The sequence below is a fragment of the Balaenoptera acutorostrata genome, chromosome 19 (genome assembly GCF_949987535.1).
Source record: "Balaenoptera acutorostrata chromosome 19, mBalAcu1.1, whole genome shotgun sequence".
Taxonomy (NCBI): Eukaryota; Metazoa; Chordata; class Mammalia; order Artiodactyla; family Balaenopteridae; genus Balaenoptera; species Balaenoptera acutorostrata.
In genome coordinates, this window is record NC_080082.1 from 61,816,226 (window position 1) to 61,838,285 (window position 22,060).

General features: G+C 40.7%; 2 protein-coding genes across 2 annotated transcripts in view; both read right to left on the bottom strand.

Moving 5' to 3' along the window:
* LOC103016606 (zinc finger protein 525-like) overlaps positions 1-22,060 on the bottom strand; it is a 103,886-nt gene that overhangs the window by 26,084 nt on the left and 55,742 nt on the right. The window lies entirely within an intron of this gene.
* Positions 260-20,600, bottom strand: LOC103014926 (zinc finger protein 83-like). Its single transcript, XM_057533535.1, has 4 exons — positions 20,339-20,600; positions 15,184-15,310; positions 8,421-8,536; positions 260-3,571 (listed from the first exon to the last, which is right to left on the bottom strand). Exons 2-4 carry the CDS (start codon positions 15,255-15,257, stop codon positions 1,980-1,982), a joined length of 1,782 nt encoding a protein of 593 aa, XP_057389518.1. The 5' UTR covers positions 15,258-15,310; positions 20,339-20,600; the 3' UTR covers positions 260-1,979.

Sequence of the window (22,060 nt, forward strand, 5' to 3'; positions counted from 1 at the left end):
GTGGGGACCACTCTTCATCGCGGTGCGCGGGCCTCTCACTGTCGCGGCCTCTCTTGTTGCGGAGCACAGGCTCCAGACGCGCAGGCTCAGTAATCGTGGCTCACGGGCCCAGTTGCTCCGTGGCATGTGGGATCTTCCCAGACCGGGGCACGAACCCGTGTCCCCTGCATTGGCAGGCAGATTCTCAACCACTGCACCACCAGGGAAGCCCCACTCATTACCTTTTAAAGATTTTTCTGCATTATGAATTCTCTGATGAATTGCAAGGTCTCAATTTCAACTATAGACTTTGTCAAATTCATCACATTTATATTGAGTTGGCCAAAAAGTGCCTTCTGCTTTTAAGAAAAAATAAAAGACACATTTTTTTCATTTTCACCAAGAACTTTATTGAACAACATATTCACCCTTTTGTTCCACTACCTTCTGCCATTTTTCAGGAAACTTCATAATTCCATCTTCCCAAAACTTTTCATCTTTTTGAGCTAAGAACTGTGCCAGGTGCCTTTTACAGTCTTCCAGGGAATTGAAATTTTTTCCATTAAGAGAATTTTGTAAAGACTGAAATAAACAAATCCACAGGTGCAATGTCTGGTGAATATGGCGGATGAATTAAAACTTCCCAGCCAAGCTGTAACAGTTTTTGCCTGGTCATCAAAGAAACATGTGGTCTTGCGTTATCCTGATGGAAGATTATGCGTTTTCTGTTGACTAATTCTGGATGCTTTTCATCAAGTGCTGCTTTCAGTTGGTATAACTGGGAGCAGTACTTGTTGGAATTAATCGTTTGGTTTTCTGGAAGGAGCTCATGATAGAGGACTTCCAGTCCCACTCTAGACACAACATCACCTTCTTTGGATGAAGACTAGCCTTCCGTGTGGTTGGTGGTGGTTCACTTTGCTTGCCACACGATCTCTTCCATTCCACATTATTGTACAGTATCCACTTTTCATCACCCATCACAATTTGTTTTAAAAACAGAACTTTTTATTATGTTTAAGTAGAGAATCGCATGCAGATATACGGTCAAGAAGGGTTTTTTTTTTTTGCTTAACTTATGTGGAACCCAAGCATCAAAGCAATTCACATAACCAAGCTAGTGCAAATGATTTTCAATGCTTGATTTGGATATTTTGAGTATGTCGGCTATCTCCCACGTGGTATAGCGTTGATTGTTCTCAATTAATGTCTTAATTTGATCGCTATCAACTTCAAATGGTCTACCTGACCGTGGAGCATCACCCACTGAGAAATCTCCAGCACGAAATTTTGCAAACTACTTTTGACACGTTCGATCAGTCACAGCACCTTCTCCATACACTGCACAAATCTTTTTTTGCGTTTCGGTTGCTTTTTTCCTTCCATCTTCAATATATATATTTTTTTAAAATGGATTTCATTCTTTTTTTTTTTAACTTTTGGGTTTATTTATTTATTTATTTATTTATTGACTGTGTTGGGTCTTCGTTTCTGTGCGAGGGCTTTCTCCAGCTGCGGCGAGCGGGGGCCACTCTTCATCGCGATGCGCGGGCCTCTCACTAACGCGGCCTCTCTTGTTGCGGAGCAGAGGCTCCAGACGTGCAGGCTCAGTAATTGTGGCTCACGGGCCTAGTTGCTCCGCGGCATGTGGGATCTTCCCAGACCAGGGTTTGAACCCTTGTCCCCTGCATTGGCAGGCAGATTCTCAACCACTGCGCCACCAGGGAAGCCCTCCATCTTCAATATTAAAATGGCTACATAAAAATTCACCGATTTTGATGTCTTTTTTTAAAATGCACGCTGACATCGCAGCTGTCACATAAAATCTAACAAAACTGTTTGAATGAAGTTAAAGACAACTAAGTGCTCCTAGAGCCATCTTACAGAAAAAACTGAACCTTCTGGGCAACCCAATATAATTTCTGTCCTGTATGGATTCTCAGGTGTTGAGTGAGGGCTGAGATGTGATAAAAGGTTTTGCCAAACTCATTACATTTGTATCAGTTCTCTCCGGTATGAATTTTTTGATGACTTACAAGGTGTGATTTTTCACTAAAGACCTTGGCACACTGATTACATTTGTAAGGATTCTCTCCAGTATGAATTGTCTGGTGTCTTATAAGGTGTGCTTTTCGACTAAAGAACTTACCACACCCAATACACTTGTAAGGTTTCTCTCCCGTATGAATTCTCTGATGTCTTGTTAGGTTACTTTTTCGACTAAAGAGCTTGCCACACTTAATACATTTGTAAGGTTTCTCTCCAGTATGAGTTCCCTTATGACTTTTAAGGTGTGCTTTTCGACTAAAAAACTTACCACACTCAATACATTTATAAGGTTTCTCCCCAGTATGACTTCTCTGATATCTTGCAAGTAATGAATTTTGAGGAAAGACATTTTCACACACATCACATTTATGTAATTTCTCTTCTGTATGGAGAAATTGATGTCTGCCAGGTTTTGAGTTGTAATGAAAGATTTTCCCACACTTGTTACATTTGTAAGGTTTCTCTCCAGTATGAACTCTCTGATGCTTTCCAAGGTTTGGCTTTTGAGAAAAGAACCTGCCACAGTCATTACATTTGTAAGGTTTCTCTCCAGTATGAATTCTCTGATGACTTTCAAGATTTGAATTTCGATTGAAGACCCTGCTACACACATTACATTTGTAAGACTTCTCTTCATTATGAACTCTCTGATGCTTTGTAAGGTATGCTTTTTGATTAAAGAATTTGCCACACTCATTACATTTATAAGGTTTCTCCCCATTATGATTTCTCTGATATCTCGCAAGGAATGAATTTCGAATAAAGACATCTTCACATACATCACATTTATGTAATTTCTCTTCTGTATGGAGAAACTGATGTCTTCCAAGTTCTGAGCTGTAATGAAAGATTTTCCCACACTCATTACATTTGTAAGGTTCCTCTCCAGTATGAGTTCTCTGATGACTTGCAAGGTATGAATTGTGAGTAAAGACTTTTTCACATACATCATCACATTTATGTACTTTCCCTCCTGTATGGAAGATCTGATGTCTTTTGAGGTATGATCCCTGAAGGAAGGTTTTGCCACACAGATTACATTTGTAAGATCTTTCCCTGTGTGCTTCTTGTTCTTGTGTCACTACTGAAGGACGCACAAAACCACTCGCATATGTATTAGAAATGTTGTTTTGCACACTAGAAGAAGTTCCTTCAAGTGGTGAAAATGAGGCACTACTCCTGATATCCTTGTCCACTCGAATAAATTCATCAACCTTCTCTTCACTTTTAAATATATGCAGTTCAACCCAAAACCTTAATGCCAGCCTGTTTTCAATAGGCTTGATTCCTGCAACACTCCTAACATGTTGATCTCCCTTCTCAGGGAGATTTTCGTTATGGGTTATAGGTATTCGTTTGTAATTACTTTCCTCGTCTCTCTTCTGAGACACCAAGTCATATATATTTTCTTGCACATCGCTGAGGTAAAAATGTTTCATTTCATTCCTTTCATGTCTTTCTGACATCACTGTTTGGAATACTTCTCCTCTATCAGTATTTGCTTTCAGTTGTAGTATCTCAATCACGTGCATATAAGAGATATCTACAAGATACAAAGAACGGTTAAGTATCCCATTCATTACAATTCATGAATAAATGTTTCAGGTTAAATAAACCACGCTAAACCAAATAATACGTCTACCAAGCAAAGTTATGAACCTCACCAACCATGGTATTGCAATTTGTAGACACACAACAGGGATGATTCTTTACTAAAGCTAAAGTCATCAGAGGCACTTCCAGTCGTTTTATGGCATGCTTAAACAACCTATGACAAAAATGCTCACGCTGGGAAAACTGCTGTTAGCTCTCAAAGGGTAGTTTTCACCCATGATGCCAAAGCACATACCAATTATCAGTAAACATACATACTGGTAATCTTTACTCGAGGAGAAAAGGATATTAAGCTATATGTGTGTCTGTGTGTGTGTGTGTGTGTGTGTGTGTGTGTGTATGTATATATTTTTTCAGAATACTTATTATACATGAATAAATGCTGAAGAACCAAAACTATATTGTTAACAGTAAATAAACCAAAACTAGCTTATCTAATGAATAATCTAAATGACTGCCACTTTAGAACGGGGAAACAAATATAACACAGAGAAAATGAAGAATTTTATTTAAAAAAAAAATTTTTTTTTTGACCAGGCCCATGTGGCATACGGGATCATAGTTCCCCGACCAGGGATCGAACCAGTGCCCCCTGAATTGGGAACAAGATGTCTTAACTGCTGGACAACCAGAGAAGTACCAATAAAACATTTTTTTAAAACAACTAAATATTTCTAAAAACCTCCTATAAAACTATGTACCCATGAAGAAGCATAAAACATCTGTAAGATCACCATCTGGAAATCAAAATTAAATAAACTAATTATCAATAAATGAAACATTCTCCAGTTATATGAGCAGCCAATAAATGAGCAACTCCCTACATATGCAGGGACCTTAAACATCCAGTTCATTGGCTCTGGCATACATGTAATGAAGAATGAGCAACTTGTAAATTTATTTAATTATGGTCAGATACAATATTGTCGGGAACAAACTGCAAAAATAAGGTATACAAGATATAATGCAGACAAAGAGATAGTATAATAAAAATAACAGAATAATAATATATCTTTTCAGCCAAAATAACTTGAGTTTTTACTATAAAAAATACACTATTCAAAGCCATCTAACAGTACTTATTCCTTTGAAAAGGCTTGAGGAAAATTATCAAGATTTTTCAAGGAAAGGAAGTAGACTCAGAGGATTATGTACATGACCTCAATAGACAAAGAAACCAGTGAGAGAACCAGGATGTGCATCTGGACTTAAGTGTGAGAAAACATATTTTTAAGATGACCCTCAACCCAAGCAGCCCACCAGACTAAGGCACCAAGACAATTTAATGAAAGAATAACTGAAAAACTGGTGCTAGTCAAAAGAATATTTATAGTGGGGGGGAAAAAAAAGGATCTCCATCTGAACTCTACAGGTGTACAGAAATTAGCTCAAAGTTAAAAGTTCTGGCTGTTAGGAAAAAATGCTTCTATTGACAATTTTTTACAGCATGTTAAAGTGGATAAATGTTTACATACACCCTGGGTATATCTGTAAAATCAGAATTCTTAGGTGTGATATTGTGACTTATTAAAAATACAGACTTGGTGATTCAGATGAGAAATTCATTACTTCCACTCACAACTTATTTGCCAAAACTGGTCCCTTGGCCTGCCTTGATGGAACGGGGCTGCAAAATTAGATAATGGGCAAAAAGAGTAAGAGACGTTTCACTAAAATCAATATACAGAATAAAAGTAGGAAAAAGAAAATATATTTAACATCACTAACCAGTGTAAGACCTTTGAGTTTTCTGTTTCCTCCATGTGAACCCCCGACTGCCTTCAGGGGTCATAAAAAAGGGAAAGTCTCTACTACACTCTAGTGATGTCCATTAGGAACTTGTAATTGTCTGTGGGAATTGGTAAATGGGAACAAAGTTTTTCAGAAACATTCTCAACTCACCAAGTGTGCACTGTCATTGAAACACAGCTGAATTGATGTTGTGGTTCTAGGAGATGGTATGTCAGAATAAAAAACACATCTTAGAGACTGGCTGTGTCCCTCCCACCCAACACTCTTACACTACACTAAGCCCACAGTTCTAGCAGCAGGAAGGCATCAGCAAAGTAATTTGCTGAGGCAAAAGAATATGCAAGGGGAAAAGCAGTAAATGTTCACATCTCAAACATGCAATGCTATAGGGTAGAAACTAATCCAGTGGCAAAGACACAGAGGAAGGAAGAATAATTCTGAAAAAAGAAAGGAGTTTGTGGAGAAAAATTACAGTTCCTGAGGACCACAACAATCCCTGACTGCTACTACTATAATTTAACGTAATGCTCACTGATGGTGGCTGTGGATGGTGGTTATCTATGAAGCATGTAATATGATATTAAATTTATCTATAACTTTAAATCTAATTTGCCTGACATAAAAGAGCCCTGACACTATTTTCGTGGTAATAGAGTAATTGCTATAAAATGTCCATGATATAACGAAAATATTTTTCTAAATAACTCCTATAAAACTATGTGCCCATGAAGAAGCAGAAAACATTCTGAAATGTTATATCATCTGTAAATCAAAATTAAATATTAATAAATGAAATATTCTCTAGTTATATTAACAGCCAAAGTCTGAGCATTTTAAGGATATGATTACATTAGTTAAGAATGTGAACACAGGGCTTCCCTGGTGGCGCAGTGGTTGAGAATCTGCCTGCTAATGCAGGGGACACGGGTTCGAGCCCTGGTCTGGGAAGATCCCACATGCCGCGGAGCAACTGGGCCCGTGAGCCACAATTACTGAGCCTGCGCATCTGGAGCCTGTGCTCCGCAACAAGAGAGGCCGCGATAGTGAGAGGCCCGCGCGCCGTGATGAAGAGTGGCCCCCGCTTGCCACAACTAGAGAAAGCCCTCGCACAGAAACGAAGACCCAACACAGTCAAAAATAAATAAAAATAAATAAATTAAAAAAAAAAAAAAAAAAAAAAAGAATGTGAACACAAGAAAGAATGCTACTAAAATATTAACTATAAATATACTTTAAACAAAGAAATGTATTGGCTTTAGAATATCAAAAGTTCATGCTAACGCTGCATGTGATCAAACATTAAAATTAGCCTACCTCTCAAATTACTAAAAATCATATCATTATATTTCTTAACATTAGCTTTGCAAGGAAAAAAATGAAACCAATGAGGAGTGATATCAGCAGGATAGCAGAAAAGTAAACAAAAGGCACTCATTAACACATGAGGAACCCAAGTTTAAAACAATATATAAACATACAAGCCTTTGGGAAAACTCTACAAACGAGTTAAGAAGCCATACCACCCAAGCAATTGCCTATCCCAAAAACACTAAACCAAAAAGTGTAGGAAAGTTCATGACAATTTGCTGGCCTTTGACTCCCCAGTTCTTTCTTAAATTGCATTGAGATTGAACTGGAGGAAGCCTCCCAATTTTCAGAGGTGCCCTCAGGAGGAATGATAATAAAAACCACAATGAGATATTACATCATGCCTGTGAGAATAGCTCTCATTAAAAAGACCAGAGATGACAATTGTCATTGAGAATGGGGATAAAATGGAATTCTAGTAACTTTGAGACATGGGTTTGTGGCATTCCTCAAAATCAGAAAAAAAACCTGGAAAGACTTATCAGTCAGGCTCTGTTGATACTTTCTCACATCCATGATGACCACTCCACTACATAGCTTGAAGTGATTTGTACGTAGCAGAAAAATATTACAGGGCTTCCCTGGTGGCGCAGTGGTTAAGAATCCGCCTGCCAATGCAGTGGACACAGGTTCGAGCCCTGGCCTGGGAAGATTCTTCATGCCATGGAGCAAATAAGCCCGTGTGCCACAACTACTGAGGCTGCACTCTAGAGCCCATGAGCCACAACTACCGAGCCCACATGCCACAACTACTGAAGCCTGCGCACCACAACTACTGAAGCCTGCGCACCTAGAGCCTGTGCTCCGCAACAAGAGAAGCCACCACAACGAGAAGCCCGCACGCCACAACAAAGAGTAGCCCCCACTTGCCGCAACTAGAGAAAAGCCCGTGCGTAGCAATGAAGATCCAACACAGCCAAAAACAAATTTAAAAATTTTTTTAAAACAGAAATGGCTCAGGGATCTAAACAAGAAGACAGGGATTGAGACAGATTAATGCAGGTTCTGAGGTGCCAGATGGAATCAAAGAGCAGCCAGTGTTTTCCCATCTTCTGATGAGGCTTCCTAAAAATATAAAATGGGGACGGAAGCAGGAAATGTTCAGGGATTGGCGACTGGACTGACAACTGAGCGTCCAGTGGAATCATGCCCTGAAGGAGAGATGACAAGGCAAGGGACCTCCATAAAACAGCCTGCCTCATGCTCCTCAAAGACAAGCAACAGCAAGTTCGCAGGAGCCAGATGGCGAGTGTCTTAGATCGTGATAAAAATTGTGCTTCTGTGTCTGTTTGAGCGGCAGACCCACTGGAGGGTGATAGAATACATTTTACGTGTTGAAGGACAGAGCCCTATAACCGTCTGACTAGGGCAGGGTTCCCAAACACCATTAATAATGAGGCTTCCCTTCTGCCCTTCTGAGATCTGACCTGTGTTCACACTTTGATACATCCCCAAGCTGCATTCATGTCACTCTCCACAGCCCAGCACTCTGCCTCATGCTACAATATGGGTAAAATATTCAGATGATAAACAGAAAGTCCTACACCTGAGAAAAAAGAAACATGGTTTGCTGTGGCTTTTCCAGAATCATGGTTCGTTATTCAGCTAAGGATTGAGGACACTACTGAGGGATCTAGAAAAATATTTCAGAAACTTACCCACTGCTTGCCTCCTTTTGCATACACAGGGAACAGTTAAAATGCAGAAATCCACTCCCTCTTGCGAGAACACTGGAATCACAACTAACTGCTGAACAATCATCGACCGGAAGACACTGGAACTCACCAAAAAAGATACCCCACATCCAAAGACAAAGGAGAAGCCACAATGAGACAGTAGGAGGGGCACAATCACAATAAAATCAAATCCCATAACTGCTGGGTGGGTGACCCACAAACTGGAGAACACTTATACTACAGAAGTCCACCCACTGGAGTGAAGGTTCTGAGCCCCACATCAGGCTTCTGAACCTGGGGGTCTGGCAACGGGAGGAAGAATACCTAGAGAATCAGACTTTGAAGGCTAGCGGGATTGGATTGCAGGACTTTGACAGGACTGGGGGAAACAGAGACTCCACTCTTGGAGGGCACACACAAAGTAGTGTGCGCATCAGGACCCAGGGGACGGAGCACTGACCCCATAGAGACTGAACCAGACGTACCTGCTAGTGTTGGGGGGTCTCTTGCAGAGGCGGGGGGTGGCTGTGTCTCACCGTGAGGACAAGGACACTGGCAGCAGAAGTTCTGGGAAGTAGTCCTTGGCATGAGCCCTCCCAGAGTCCGCCATTAGTGCCACCAAAGAGCCTGGGTAGGCTCCAGTGTTGGGTCACCTCAGGCCAAACAACCAACAGGGAGGGGACCCAGCCCCACCCATCAGCAGACAAGTGGATTAAAGTTTTACTGAGCTCTGCCCACCAGAGCAAGAGCCAGCTCTACCCACCACCAGTCCCTCCCATCAGGAAACCTGCACAAGCCTCTTAGATAGCCTCATCCACCACAGGGCAGACAGCAGAAGCTAGAAGAACTACAATCCTACAGCCTGTGGAACAAAAACCACATTCACAGAAAAATAGACAAGATGAAAAGGCAGAGGGCTATGTACCAGATGAAGAAACAAGATAAAACCCTAGAAAAACAACTAAATGAAGTGGAAATAGGCAACCTTCCAGAAAAAGAATTCAGAATAATGAAAGTGAAGATGATCCAGGACCTCGGAAAAAGAATGGAAGCAAAGATCGAGAAGATGCAAGAAATGTTTAACAAAGACCTAGAAGAATTAAAGAACAAACAAACAGATGAACAATACAATAATTGAAATGAAAAATACACTAGAAGGAATCAATAGCAGAATAACTGAGGCAGAAGAATGGATAAGTGACCTGGAAGACAGAATGGTGGAATTCACTGCTGCACAACAGAATAAAGAAAAAAGAATGAAAAGAAATGAAGACAGCCTAAGAGACCTCTTGGACAACATTAAACGCAACAACATTCACATTATAGGGGTCCCAGAAGGAGAAGAGAGAGTGAAAGGACCTGAGAAAATATTTGAAGAGATTATAGTCGAAAACTTCCCTAACATGGGAAAGGAAATAGCCACCCAAGTCCAGGAAGCACAGAGAGTCCCATACAGGATAAACCCAAGGAGAAACACGCCGAGACACATAGCAATCAAATTGGCAAAAGTTAAAGACAAAGAAAAATTATTGAAAGCAGCAAGGGAAAAATGACAAATAACATACAAGGGAACTCCCATAAGGTTAACAGCTGATTTCTCAGCAGAAACTCTACAAGCCAGAAGGGAGTGGCATGATATACTTAACGTGATGAAAGGGAAAAACCTACAACCAAGATTACTCTACCGGGCAAGGATCTCATTCAGATTCGATGGAGAAATCAAAAGCTTTACAGACAAGCAAAAGCTAAGAGGATTCAGCACCACCAAACCAGCTCTACAACAAATGCTAAAGGAACTTCTCTCAGTGGGAAACACAAGAGAAGAAAAGGACCTACAAAAACAAACCCAAAACAATTAAGAAAATGGTCACAAGAACATACATATCAATAATTACCTTAAACGTGAATGGATTAAATGCTCCAACCAAAAGACACAGGCTTGCTGAATGGATACAAAAACAAGACACATATATATGCTGTCTCCAAGAGACCCACTTCAGACCTAGGGACACACACAGACTGAAAGTTGAGGGGATGGAAAAATATTCCATGCAAATGGAAATCAAAAGAAAGCTGGAGTAGCAATACTCACATCAGATAAAATAGACTTTAAAGAATGTTTACAAGAGACAAGGAAGGACACTACATAATGATCAAGGGATCAATCCAAGAAGAAGATATAACAATTATAAATATATATGCACCCAACATAGGAGCACCTCAATACATAAGGCAACTGCTACCAGCTATAAAAGAGGAAATCAACAGTGACACAATAATAGTGGGGGACTTTAACACCTCATTTACACCAACGGACAGATCATCCAAACAGAAAATAAAGAAGGAAACACAAGCTTTAAATGACACAATAGACCAGAGAGATTTAATTGATATTTATAGGACATTCCATCCAAAAACAGCAGATTACATGTTCTTCTCAAGTTCGCATGGAACATTCTCCAGGAGAGATCACATCTTGGGTCACAAATCAAGCCTCAGTAAATTTAAGAAAATTGAAATCGTATCAAGCATCTTTTCTGACCACAACGCTATGAAATTAGAAATCAATTACAGGGAAAAAAACATAAAAAACACAAACACATGGAGGCTAAACAATACGTTACTAAATGACCAAGTGATCACTGAAGAAATCAAAGAGGAAATCAAAAAAATACCTAGAGACAAATGACAATGAAAACACGACGACCCAAAACCTATGGGATGCAACAAAAGCAGTTCCAAGAGGGAAGTTTATAGCTATTCAAGCCTACCTCAAGAAACAAGAAAAATCTCAAATAAACAATCTAACCTTACACCTAAAAGAACTAGAGAAAGAAGAACAAACAAAACCCAAAGTTAGCAGAAGGAAAGAAATCATAAAGATCAGAACAGAAATAAATGAAATAGAAACAAAGTAAACAATAGCAAAGATCAATAAAACTAAAAGCTGGTTCTTTGAGAAGATAATAAACCATTAGCCAGTCTCATCAAGAAAAAGAGGGAGAGGACTCAAATCAATAAAATTAGAAATGAAAAAGGAGAAGTTACAACAGACACCACAGAAATACAAAGCATCCTAAGAGACTACTACAAGCAACTCTATGCCAATAAAATGGACAACCTGGAAGAAATGGACAAATTCTTAGAAAGGTATAACCTTCCAAGACTGAACCAGGAAGAAATAGAAAATATGAACAGACCAATCACAAGTAATGAAATTGAAACTGTGATTAAAAATATTCCAACAAACGAAAGTCCAGGACCAGATGGCTTCACAGGTGAATTCTAACAAACATTTACAGAAGAGCTAACATCCATCCTTCTCAAACTCTTCCAAAAAATTGCAGAGGAAGGAACACTCCCAAATTCATTCTATCAGGCCACCATCATCCTGATACCCAAACCAGACAAAGATACTACAAAAAAAGAAAATTACAGACCAATATCACTGATGAATATAGATGCAAAAATCCTCAACAAAATACTAGCAAACAGAATCCAGCAACACATTAAAAGGATCATACACCATGATCAAGTGGGATTTATCCCAGGGATGCAAGGATTCTTCAATATATGCAAATCAATCAATGTGATACACCATATGAACAAACTGAAGAATAAAAACCATATGACCAGGCTTCCCTGGTGGTGCAGTGGTTAAGAATCTGCCTGCCAATGCAGGGGACACGGGTTCGAGCCCTGGTCTGGGAAGATCCCACATGCCGCGGAGCAACTAAGCCCATGTGCCACAACTACTGAGCCTGTGCTCTAGAGCCTGTGAGCCACAACTACTGAGCCCACGTGCCACAACTACTGAAGCCTGCATGCCTAGAGCCCGTGCTCCACAACAAAAGAAGCCACCACAATGAAGCCTGTGCACCACAATCAAGAGTAGCCCCCGCTCGCCGCAACTAGAGAAAGCCCGCGCACAGCAATGAAGTCCCAATACAGCCAAAAATAAATACAAATAAAATAAATTTAAAAAAAAAACAAACAACATGGTCATCTCAATAGATGCAGAAAAAGCTTTTGACGAAATTCAACACCGATTTATGATAAAAACTCTCCAGAAAGTGGGCATAGAGAGAACCTACCTCAACATAATGAAGGCCATATATGACAAACCCACAGCAAACATCATTCTCAATGGTGAAAAAGTGAAAGCATTTCCTCTAAGATCAGGAAAAAGACAAGGATGTCCACTTTCACCACTATTATTCAACATAGTTTTGGAAGTCCTAGCCATGGCAATCAGAAGAAAAAGAAATAAAAGGAATACAAATTGGAAAAGAAGAAGTAAAACTGTCACTGTTTGCAGATGACATGATACCATACATAGAGAATCCTAAAGATGCCACCAGAAAACTACTAGGGCTAATCAATGAATTTGGTAAAGTTGCAGGATACAAAATTAATGCACAGAAATCTCTTGCATTCCTATACACTAATGATGAAATATCTGAAAGAGAAATTAAGGAAACACTCCCATTTACCATTGCAACAAAAAGAATAAAATACCTAGGAATAAACATACCTAGGGAAACAAAAGACCTGTATGCAGAAAACTATAAGACAGTGATAAAAGAAATTGAAGATGATAGCAACAGATGGAGAGATATACCATGTTCTTGGATTAGAAGAATCAATATTGTGAAAATGACTATACTACCCAAAGCAATCTACAGATTGAATGCAATCCCTATCAAATTACTAATGGCATTTTTTACGGAACTAGAACAAAAAATCTTAAAATTTGTATGGAGACACAAAAGACCCCGAATAGCCAAAGCAGTCTTGAGGGAAAAAAATGGAGCTGGAGGAATCAGACTCCCTGACTTCAGACTACACTACAAAGCTACAGTAATCAAGACAATATGGTACTGGCACAAAAACAGAAACATAGATCAATGGAACAAGATAGAAAGCCCAGAGATAAACCCACGTACCTATATGGTCAACTAATCTATGACAAAGGAGGCAAGGATATACAATGGAGAAAAGACAGTCTCTTCAATAAGTGGTGCTGGGAAAACTGGACAGCTACCTGTAAAAGAATGAAATTAGAATACTCCCTAACACCATACACAAAAATAAACTCAAAATGGATTAGAGACCTAAATATAAGACTGGACACTATAAAACTCTTAGAGGAAAACATAGGAAGAACACTCTTTGACATAAATCACAGCAAGATCTTTTTTGATCCACCTCCTAGAGTAATGGAAATAAAAACAAAAATAAACAAGTGGGACCTAATGAAACTTCAAAGCTTTTGCACAGCAAAGGAAACCATAAACAAGACAAAAAGACAACCCTCAGAATGGGAGAAAATATTTGCAAATGAATCAACGGACAAAGGATTAATCTCCAAAATATATAAACAGCTCATGCAGCTCAATATCAAAGAAACAAACACCCCAATCCAAAAATGGGCAGAAGACCTAAATAGACATTTCTCCAAAGAAGACATACAGATGGCCAAGAAGCACATGAAAAGCTGCTCAACATCACTAATTATTAGAGAAATGCAAATCAAAACTACAATGAGGTATCACCTCACTCCTGTTAGAATGGGCATCATCAGAAAATCTACAAGCAACAAATGCTGGAGAGGGTGTGGAGAAAAGGGAACCCTCCTACACTGTTGGTGGGAATGTAAATTGATACAGCCACTATGGAGAACAGTATGGAGGTTCCTTAAAAAACTAAAAGTAGAATTACCATATGATCCAGCAATCCCACTACTGGGCATATACCCAGAGAAAACCGTAATTCAAAAAGACACATGCACCCCAATGTGCATTGCAGCACTATTTACAATTGCCAGGTCATGGAAGCAACCTAAATGCCCATCGACAGACGAATGGATAAAGAAGATGTGGTATATATATACAATGGAATATTACTCAGCCATAAAAAGGAACGAAATTGAGTCATTTGTATAGAGTCGTGGATGGATCTAGAGACTGTCATACAGAGTGAAGTAAGTCAGAAAGAGAAAAACAAGTATCGTATATTAACGCATATATGTGGAACCTAGAAAAATGGTACAGATGAACCGGTTTGCAGGACAGAAATTGAGACACAGATGTAGAGAACAAACGTACGGACACCAAGCGGGGAAAGTGGCGGGGGGTGGGGGTGGTGATGTGATGAATTGGGAGATTGGGATTGACATGTATACACTGATGTGTATAAAATGGATGACTAATAAGAACCTGCTGTATAAAAAAATAAATTAAATTCAAAAAAAAAAACGAAAAAGCAGAAATGCAGCTCACTTCCTACAACTCCTAACTCAAAAGCACATGGGTAGAAAACAGGAAAGTGGGTATGTCCAAAACTTCCAATGAACTTTGTAAATATGTAAGCTCTAAAACATCTCCTGATGTATCATGAAGTGGACAGATCATCTGAGGAAAGTTAGGTTTAAATTGATGCCGGGACTTCCCTGGTGGTCTAGTGGTTAAGACACCGTGCTTCCAATGCAGGGTTGCAGGGGACACAGGTTTGCGGCCTGGTCGGGGAACTAAGATCACACAGGCCGTGCTGTGCAGTCAGGCCATAAAGTAAATAACTAAATAAAAATTTAAACTCCTGATGCTGCATCCTGAAGGTTTTCATATCTCGGTCAGCAGGCATTTTAGATCAGTCAAGAAAAACAGGTGCTCCCAAGAGGCACAGAAGGGAAAATGCAAAGATACCCAAGGGCAGATGGCAATATCTAGAGGGAAGTTATCCTCACCCACGGAGATCAGGTTCCTGTAGTTCTCCAACATCACATCCCTGTATAAGGCCCTCTGGGCAGGGTCCAGGCATTCCCACTCCTCCTCAGTGAATTCTATGGCCACATCCTTGAATGTTAACAGTCCCTGAAACGAAAACACATTTCACCAAGGGGCCCTGAGGAGAGTTCTCATTTTCACACCAAATGACAAGAGAAGGGTATGGGTCAATTCAGTTGAAGTATGTATTCTGACAGATCTATGTAAAGGGATTCAGAGCAAATTGTACGTCTCTAAGTTTTATTTCTTATGCTTTTTCATAAAATCATGATTTTTCATATTTGTGCACAATACATGAAATATAATACATACAAATAAAATTCAATAATTCGTTGTCTATGCAGAAGTATTACACATTATGTTTTAAACACTAAGTGATATTCAATATCTAGGTGAGTTACGGGTATGAGTTGTGAGTTCAGAAATGACAAAGGCCACAGTGGCTTTAAACAAAAGTCACAATGAGGGGTGTTGTCTCAGGACATATTTTTGCATTTTTTTTCATACTCATTTTTATTCATTTGAATATCAGAAGTTTTGGCGAGATGAAAAAGTATCAACTCTACTAAGTGGTACTAACATGAAAAAAACAGAATACTTTAAGGGCAATCTCAATAAAATAATTATATTCAAAAATATACATACCATTTTTCTCCATTTAAACATACATAAGCAGGCATTAACAAAAGCCATAAAAAGTTTGTTTTTCCTACTAATAAAACATTGATGCAACATTATAAATTTTATTAGTATTATGCATAATTTCCACAGATTAAGAAACAAATTATCACAAAAATAAAGTTAACAATTCCTGGAGAATTAAAAGTCATGACAAATAAGAATATGGAAAAAATATATTGTAATTAAGCAAGAACACTTCACCAAATGATACGATAAGAAGGAAATAAGAAGGAAACACTCAGGACTTCCCTGGCGGTCCAGTGGTTAAGACTCCACGCTTCCACAGCACGGGGCATGGGTTGGATCTGTGGTTGGGGAACTAAGATCCCACATGCCACGAGGTGCGGCCAAAAAATTTTTTTTAAATTAAAAAACAAAAGAAGAACAAGGAAACACTCAGTGCATTCTCTCTGAAGTTACAGTGGAGTGAAGGGGGCTGGCCAGGGCTCCTGCCTTTCATCACTGTACAGAGTGCTTGAGCAGGGACCACTAGAGGAAGTAACAGGAGGAAAACAGAGACCAAGAACAAGAAACACAGAGAGAGTGTGTCAGAGTTGGAACTGTTAACATTCACAAATATAAGGACATGGAAAGGCAAAAAGTGAAAGGAAAAAAAAAATTCCATCCTAATGACAGCAGGGGTGACTACATTATATCAGACAAAATAAAATAAGTACACAAACACAAGACAAAATACATTATATAACAGTAAAAGGGTAAAATTACCAAAAGCTAGAACAATTATAAATATGTATACATCTAACATCATTGCTCACCCTAAAATGAAGCAAATCTTAACAGAAATAAAGAGAGAAATAGATAGCACAACATTAGTAGCAGATTTCAATATCCTGGGTTTACCTACACATGGAAACAAAAAGAAGATCAATAAGGAAACAGAGGACTTGAAAAACACTACAGTACAAGTGTACCTAACAGACATGTACAGAACACTCCACCCAACAACAGCAGCAGAAAACACATCCTTCTCCAACATGCGTAAAACATTCTCCAGGACAGACCACATCTCCCACAAAACAAATCTGAATAAATGAGAGAAGACTGAGATCATAAACAGTATCTTCTCTAAACACAAGGAAATAAAATTACAAATAGAAAGCGGAAGCAAAACAGGAAAATCTGCCAAATGTGGAAATTACACAGCTCATTCTTAAAGAAGCAAACACCAAAGAAGAAATCACAAGGAAAATGTAAGAATACTTGAATGGAAACAAAAAAACTACATACGAAAATTTCTAACAGACAGTGAAAGCTGTACTAAAAGGGAAGTCCACACTGCTAAATGATTACAACAAAAAGGAGAAAGATGCACACTCCACCCTACTGTTCAAGAAACTACTGAACGTCCCAGACAGAGCCATTGGACACCAAGAAAAAATTCAAAGTTATCCAAACTGAAAAAGAAGTAAAATTATCTTATTTTTAGGCGACAAGTTTTATATGTAGAAATCAAAAAGATTCCAAGAGAAAACTACTACTCCAAAGAGCAACGTTAGAAAAGTTGCAGCATAAAAAATGAGAATGCAAAAATCAGTTGCATTTCTTTTATTATTTTTTTTAAACAGTAGTTCTGGGTTTGTTTGTTTGTTTTTTTTAATATTTGTTGATTTATTTATTTGGCTGCTCCGGGTCTTAGTTGCAGCATGCGAGCTCTTAGTTGCAGCATGCGAACTCTTTGTCGTGGCATGCATGTGGGATCTAGTTCCCTGACCAGGGATCAAACCCGGGCCCCCTGCAATAGGAGCACTTAACCACTGGACCACTAGGGAAGTCCCCAGTTGCATTTCTATACACAATGAACAATGTCAACAGAAAATTAGAGAACGATCCTATTTTCTAAAGCATCAATGGGATACAATACAGAGGAAAAAAATGAGCCAAGTAGGGGAAAGACGTGTAAACTGAAAACCACTAAAAGTTCTAAGAGAAATCCATGGAGATACAAATAAATAGAAAGACACTTTGCACTCATGGATTGGAAAAGTTAATAGTCTAAAAATCACTGTATTACCAAGAGAGTTCTATAGATTCAATGGAATCCAAATCAAAATTTCAATGGCAATTTTTGGAGTAACAGAAAATATAATGCTAAAATTCATAGGCAATCACAAGGGACCCAAAATAGCCAAAATACTCTTGAAAAAGAAGGTAGAGGCCATCACTTTTAGATTTCAAAACATATTACAAAGTAATCAAGATGATGTGGTACTGGCATAAACACAGATACATAAACCAGTGGAGCAGATTAGAAAACTAAGAAATAATCCTTGGTAAATACAAAAAATGTACTGGCAAGGATGCCAAGACTACACAAAGAGGAAAGGACAGTCTCAGTAAGAAATGGTACTGAGAAAATAGATACCTACTAGCAAAAGAATGAACCTGGTGGGGGTGGACTTCCCTCGTGGTCCAGTGGTTAAGAATCAGTCTTGCAATGCAGGGGACGCCAGTTCGATCCCGATCGGAGAACTAAGATCCCACATGCCGCAGGGCAACTAAGCCCGAGTGCCACAACTACAGAGCCCACACTCCACAACTAGAGAGAAGCCAGTGCTACAATTAGAGAGAAGCATGTGCACCGCAACGAAGAGGCCGCTTGGTGCAACTAAGACCCGACACAGCCAAAAATATAAATAAGTAAATAAATAAACATTTTAAAAAATAACTAAAAAAAAAAAGGCACTTCCCCAGTGGCACAGTGGTTAAAACCCTGCCTGCCAATGCAGGGGACGTGGGTTCCAGCCCTGGTCCAGGAAGATCCTACATGCTGCAGAGCCCATGCACGACAACTACTGAGCCTGCACTCTAGAGCCCACGAGCCACAACTACAGAGCACGGGTGCCACAACTACTGAAGCTGGTGTGCCTACAGCCGTGCTCCACAACAAGAGAAGCCACCACAATGAGACACCCACGCACCGCAATGAAGAGTAGCCCCCACTCGCCAAAACTAGAGAAAGCCTGCGCACAGCAACAAAGACCCAATGCAGCCAAAAATAAATAAATAAATTTATATTAAAAAACAAAGAATGAAGTTGGGGACTTCCCTGGTGGTCCAGTCGTTAAGACTCTGTGCTCCCAATGCAGGGGGCCAGGTTTGATCCCTGGGCAGGGAACTAGATCCCACATGCATACCACAACTAAGAGTCTGCATGCCGCAACTAAAAGATCCCGCACGCAGCAACGAAGATCCTGTATGCTGCAATAAAGATACCACACATGCCACAACTAAGACCCAGCACTGGGACTTCCCTGGTGATGCAGTGGTTAAGAATCCGCCTGCCAATGCAGGGGACACGGGTTCGAGCCCTGGTCCGAGAAGATCCCACATGCCGCGGAGCAACTAAGCCCGTGCGCTACAACTACTGAGCCTGCGCTCTAGAGCCCGTGTGCCACAGCTACTGAAGCCCGCGCGCCTAGAACCCGTGCTCCGCAGAAAGAGAAGACACCGCAACGAGAAGCCCACGCACTGAAACGAAGAGTAGCCCCCGCACGCAGCAACGAAGACCCAATGCAGCCAAAAATAAATAAATAAATGCAAGACTTGACCTTTAAAAAAAAAACAAATCTTTCCCTGCTCTCCAGTGCATTTTCAATAAAGTTGCTTAACTTCAAAAAAAAAAAAAAAAAAGACCCAGCACTACCAAATAAATGAATAAACAAATAAATATTTTTAAAAATATTTTAAAAAATAAATTAATTAAAAAAGAGTGAAGCTGGAAACATACCTGCATCAAAGATAAAAAATTCTGTGTGTAAAAGGATATAATCCACAGAGTAAAAAGACAACTTCTGAGGAATGGAGGTGATGAAAGTGACTTAAAGAACTTCCAACTGTCAGAAATTTAGGTTGATTTCACAGTTTAAATTCAATGAAGCAATAAAACACCCATCATCACTTAAGTCTGCTTCTGAATTCCCATTCCATTTCATTCTCAATCATTAGGATTAGAACAAAGTGACTCAGTCATTTAGCTTCAATTGCCTTGGAAAAAGTCAGAAAGAATTTCCGCTTACTGGTCTATTTTCCAGATTTTACCCCACTATTGTGCATATTAATACCTGACTTCCATGTGCAGCTTCTTTATCCTGGTTTACAGAGAGCAGACAGTGCATCCTGATGGGGCCCTAAGCAATCCCTGCTGCCCAGTAGCACTGACACCACGTCTGAATCTGTGGGTGTGAAGCCCTGTCCAGGACTACACCCAGCGGAGCCTCTTCACAAGTTCCAGGTCACTGGGTCATGGGGAGATGGGATCTAAGTGGAGATGACAGGCCCTGAGGGAAGGACCTGGGTGGGTGTGAATGTACTGGTGTCAGGCGGGATACTTCAGAGTCAGACAAATTTACCGAGTCCAAATAAGAGCATTTCAGGAAGAATAGACAGAAAAATCAACTGAGAATATGACATTACCTGAGAAAGAGCCATTTCTGACTCCTTTTCTTTCCTCTCCCTCCTCTTCTGGGCTTCTTCCTCAGACAACGTGAGTCTTTAGAGGTCGATCTTCAAAGCTGGAAACAGGCTGTTTAATGCTTAGAATTGACACAGCCCCTTCCTGAGTCACCACCACACACACAGGGAAGACCTCAGCATGTGGAACAGACAGTCCCCTGCTGCCCACTGTCCCAGGAGGGGCTCAGGACAGTAAACTCCCACACAGAGACCAACACGTGCATTTTCCCACACCTTCTTCAGATCTCCTGGTGAGGCCCTCACGTACACAGCAGCAGCGGGCACCTCAGTTGGACCCAACGACCCCTGCAGGTCACAGACCAGCCCTGATCCATCCCCACGCAGAGCAGAGCCCCCTCAGCCTCAGCCCAGATCTCAGCCCTCAGGAACGGGGGGGACTCAGAGTCCTGATGTTCAGTGACGGATCCAGACTGCAATCACTTCGGGCACATTAACTACTACTGAGGCTGCACACCACACTGACGATATGAGGGGACATCTCTAGTCGGGGGTAGAAAACACGCGTACGCAAAATGCCTCATCCATCTAATGTGAAGGCTGGATTGCACACCACTCACAGGAAGCAAGCCCAGCGCACCTCCCACTTTCTTCTTCTTTTCCAGATGTATAGATATATAACCGATGCATAAAAATTCTGTACATATGAGGAATACACTGTGACTGCATCCAGTTTCCCCCCTTCCGTCTGCACTACTATGTGCTTCCATTTCCTTCTGTTTGGGTCTCCCTATTTCTTTCTCTTTCTCTTCCCCTCTACTCTCCTGATACTTCTGCCCTCCTCTCACACCTGTCCTGCCCCACTCTGCAACTTGCTCCCCCTCTTGATGTTCTCTCTCTCCACCCTTCCTGATTGTCCTACATCTCTCTGTATTTCTGCCTCTTTCTTCCCTTATCTGTGCTCCCTCTCTGCCCTCCAGGTTACACCCCTTCTGTCCCTGTTACTCTCCCTTCCTCCCCACTCTCTGGCACGGCAAGTGGCTGTGCTTCCTTCCTGCTCTCCCTGTCATCCCTTGTCCTCATACTCTCCCAGCACCACATTGCTATGAAGGCCATGGTTCCGCATTTTATCCTCTCTCCGACTCTCTGTGTGAAAGGCCTCACCACTGTTTGCCGCCCGCTACCGGTGATCCAGAGCCCCCCTCTCTATGCTGCTCTATGTCAAACTCTGGAGATCCAGCTTTTTATATACTTCTCTATTTCATTCACTTGCTCCTTTCAAGGCATAATCGCTTTCATTTTACAGTCTATTTACAGGTCGCTCAGCCATCCTCTATGTTCCTATCGATGCTCCCTCATTCTTTTGCCTCAGTTGTTCTATTTCTCTCTCAGTCTCTCTGTCTCTGCTTCTCCTGATCGCCTCGCCAACGTATTTACAGGGATGGAGACTGAATAAGATGCCCGCCAACCGCAAGAGACCATTTTCCATCGGGTGGAATTTGCGATGGAAGAACCATAGGTGTCATGCGGCTGGCACAGGTCACCTCCCCCTTCGCGGGGTGAGGGGAAGGGCTGACTACGAAAGGGAGGCCGGGGGAGCAGGACAGGCCCGAGGAGACGCGAGGGCAGAGGGGCTGGGAGGGAGGGAGGGGGTCTCCGGATAGGGGCGGGCTCTGCAGAATCCCAGGACCGGGGAGAGACCTCTGCGGGGCGACCTGCCTGCCC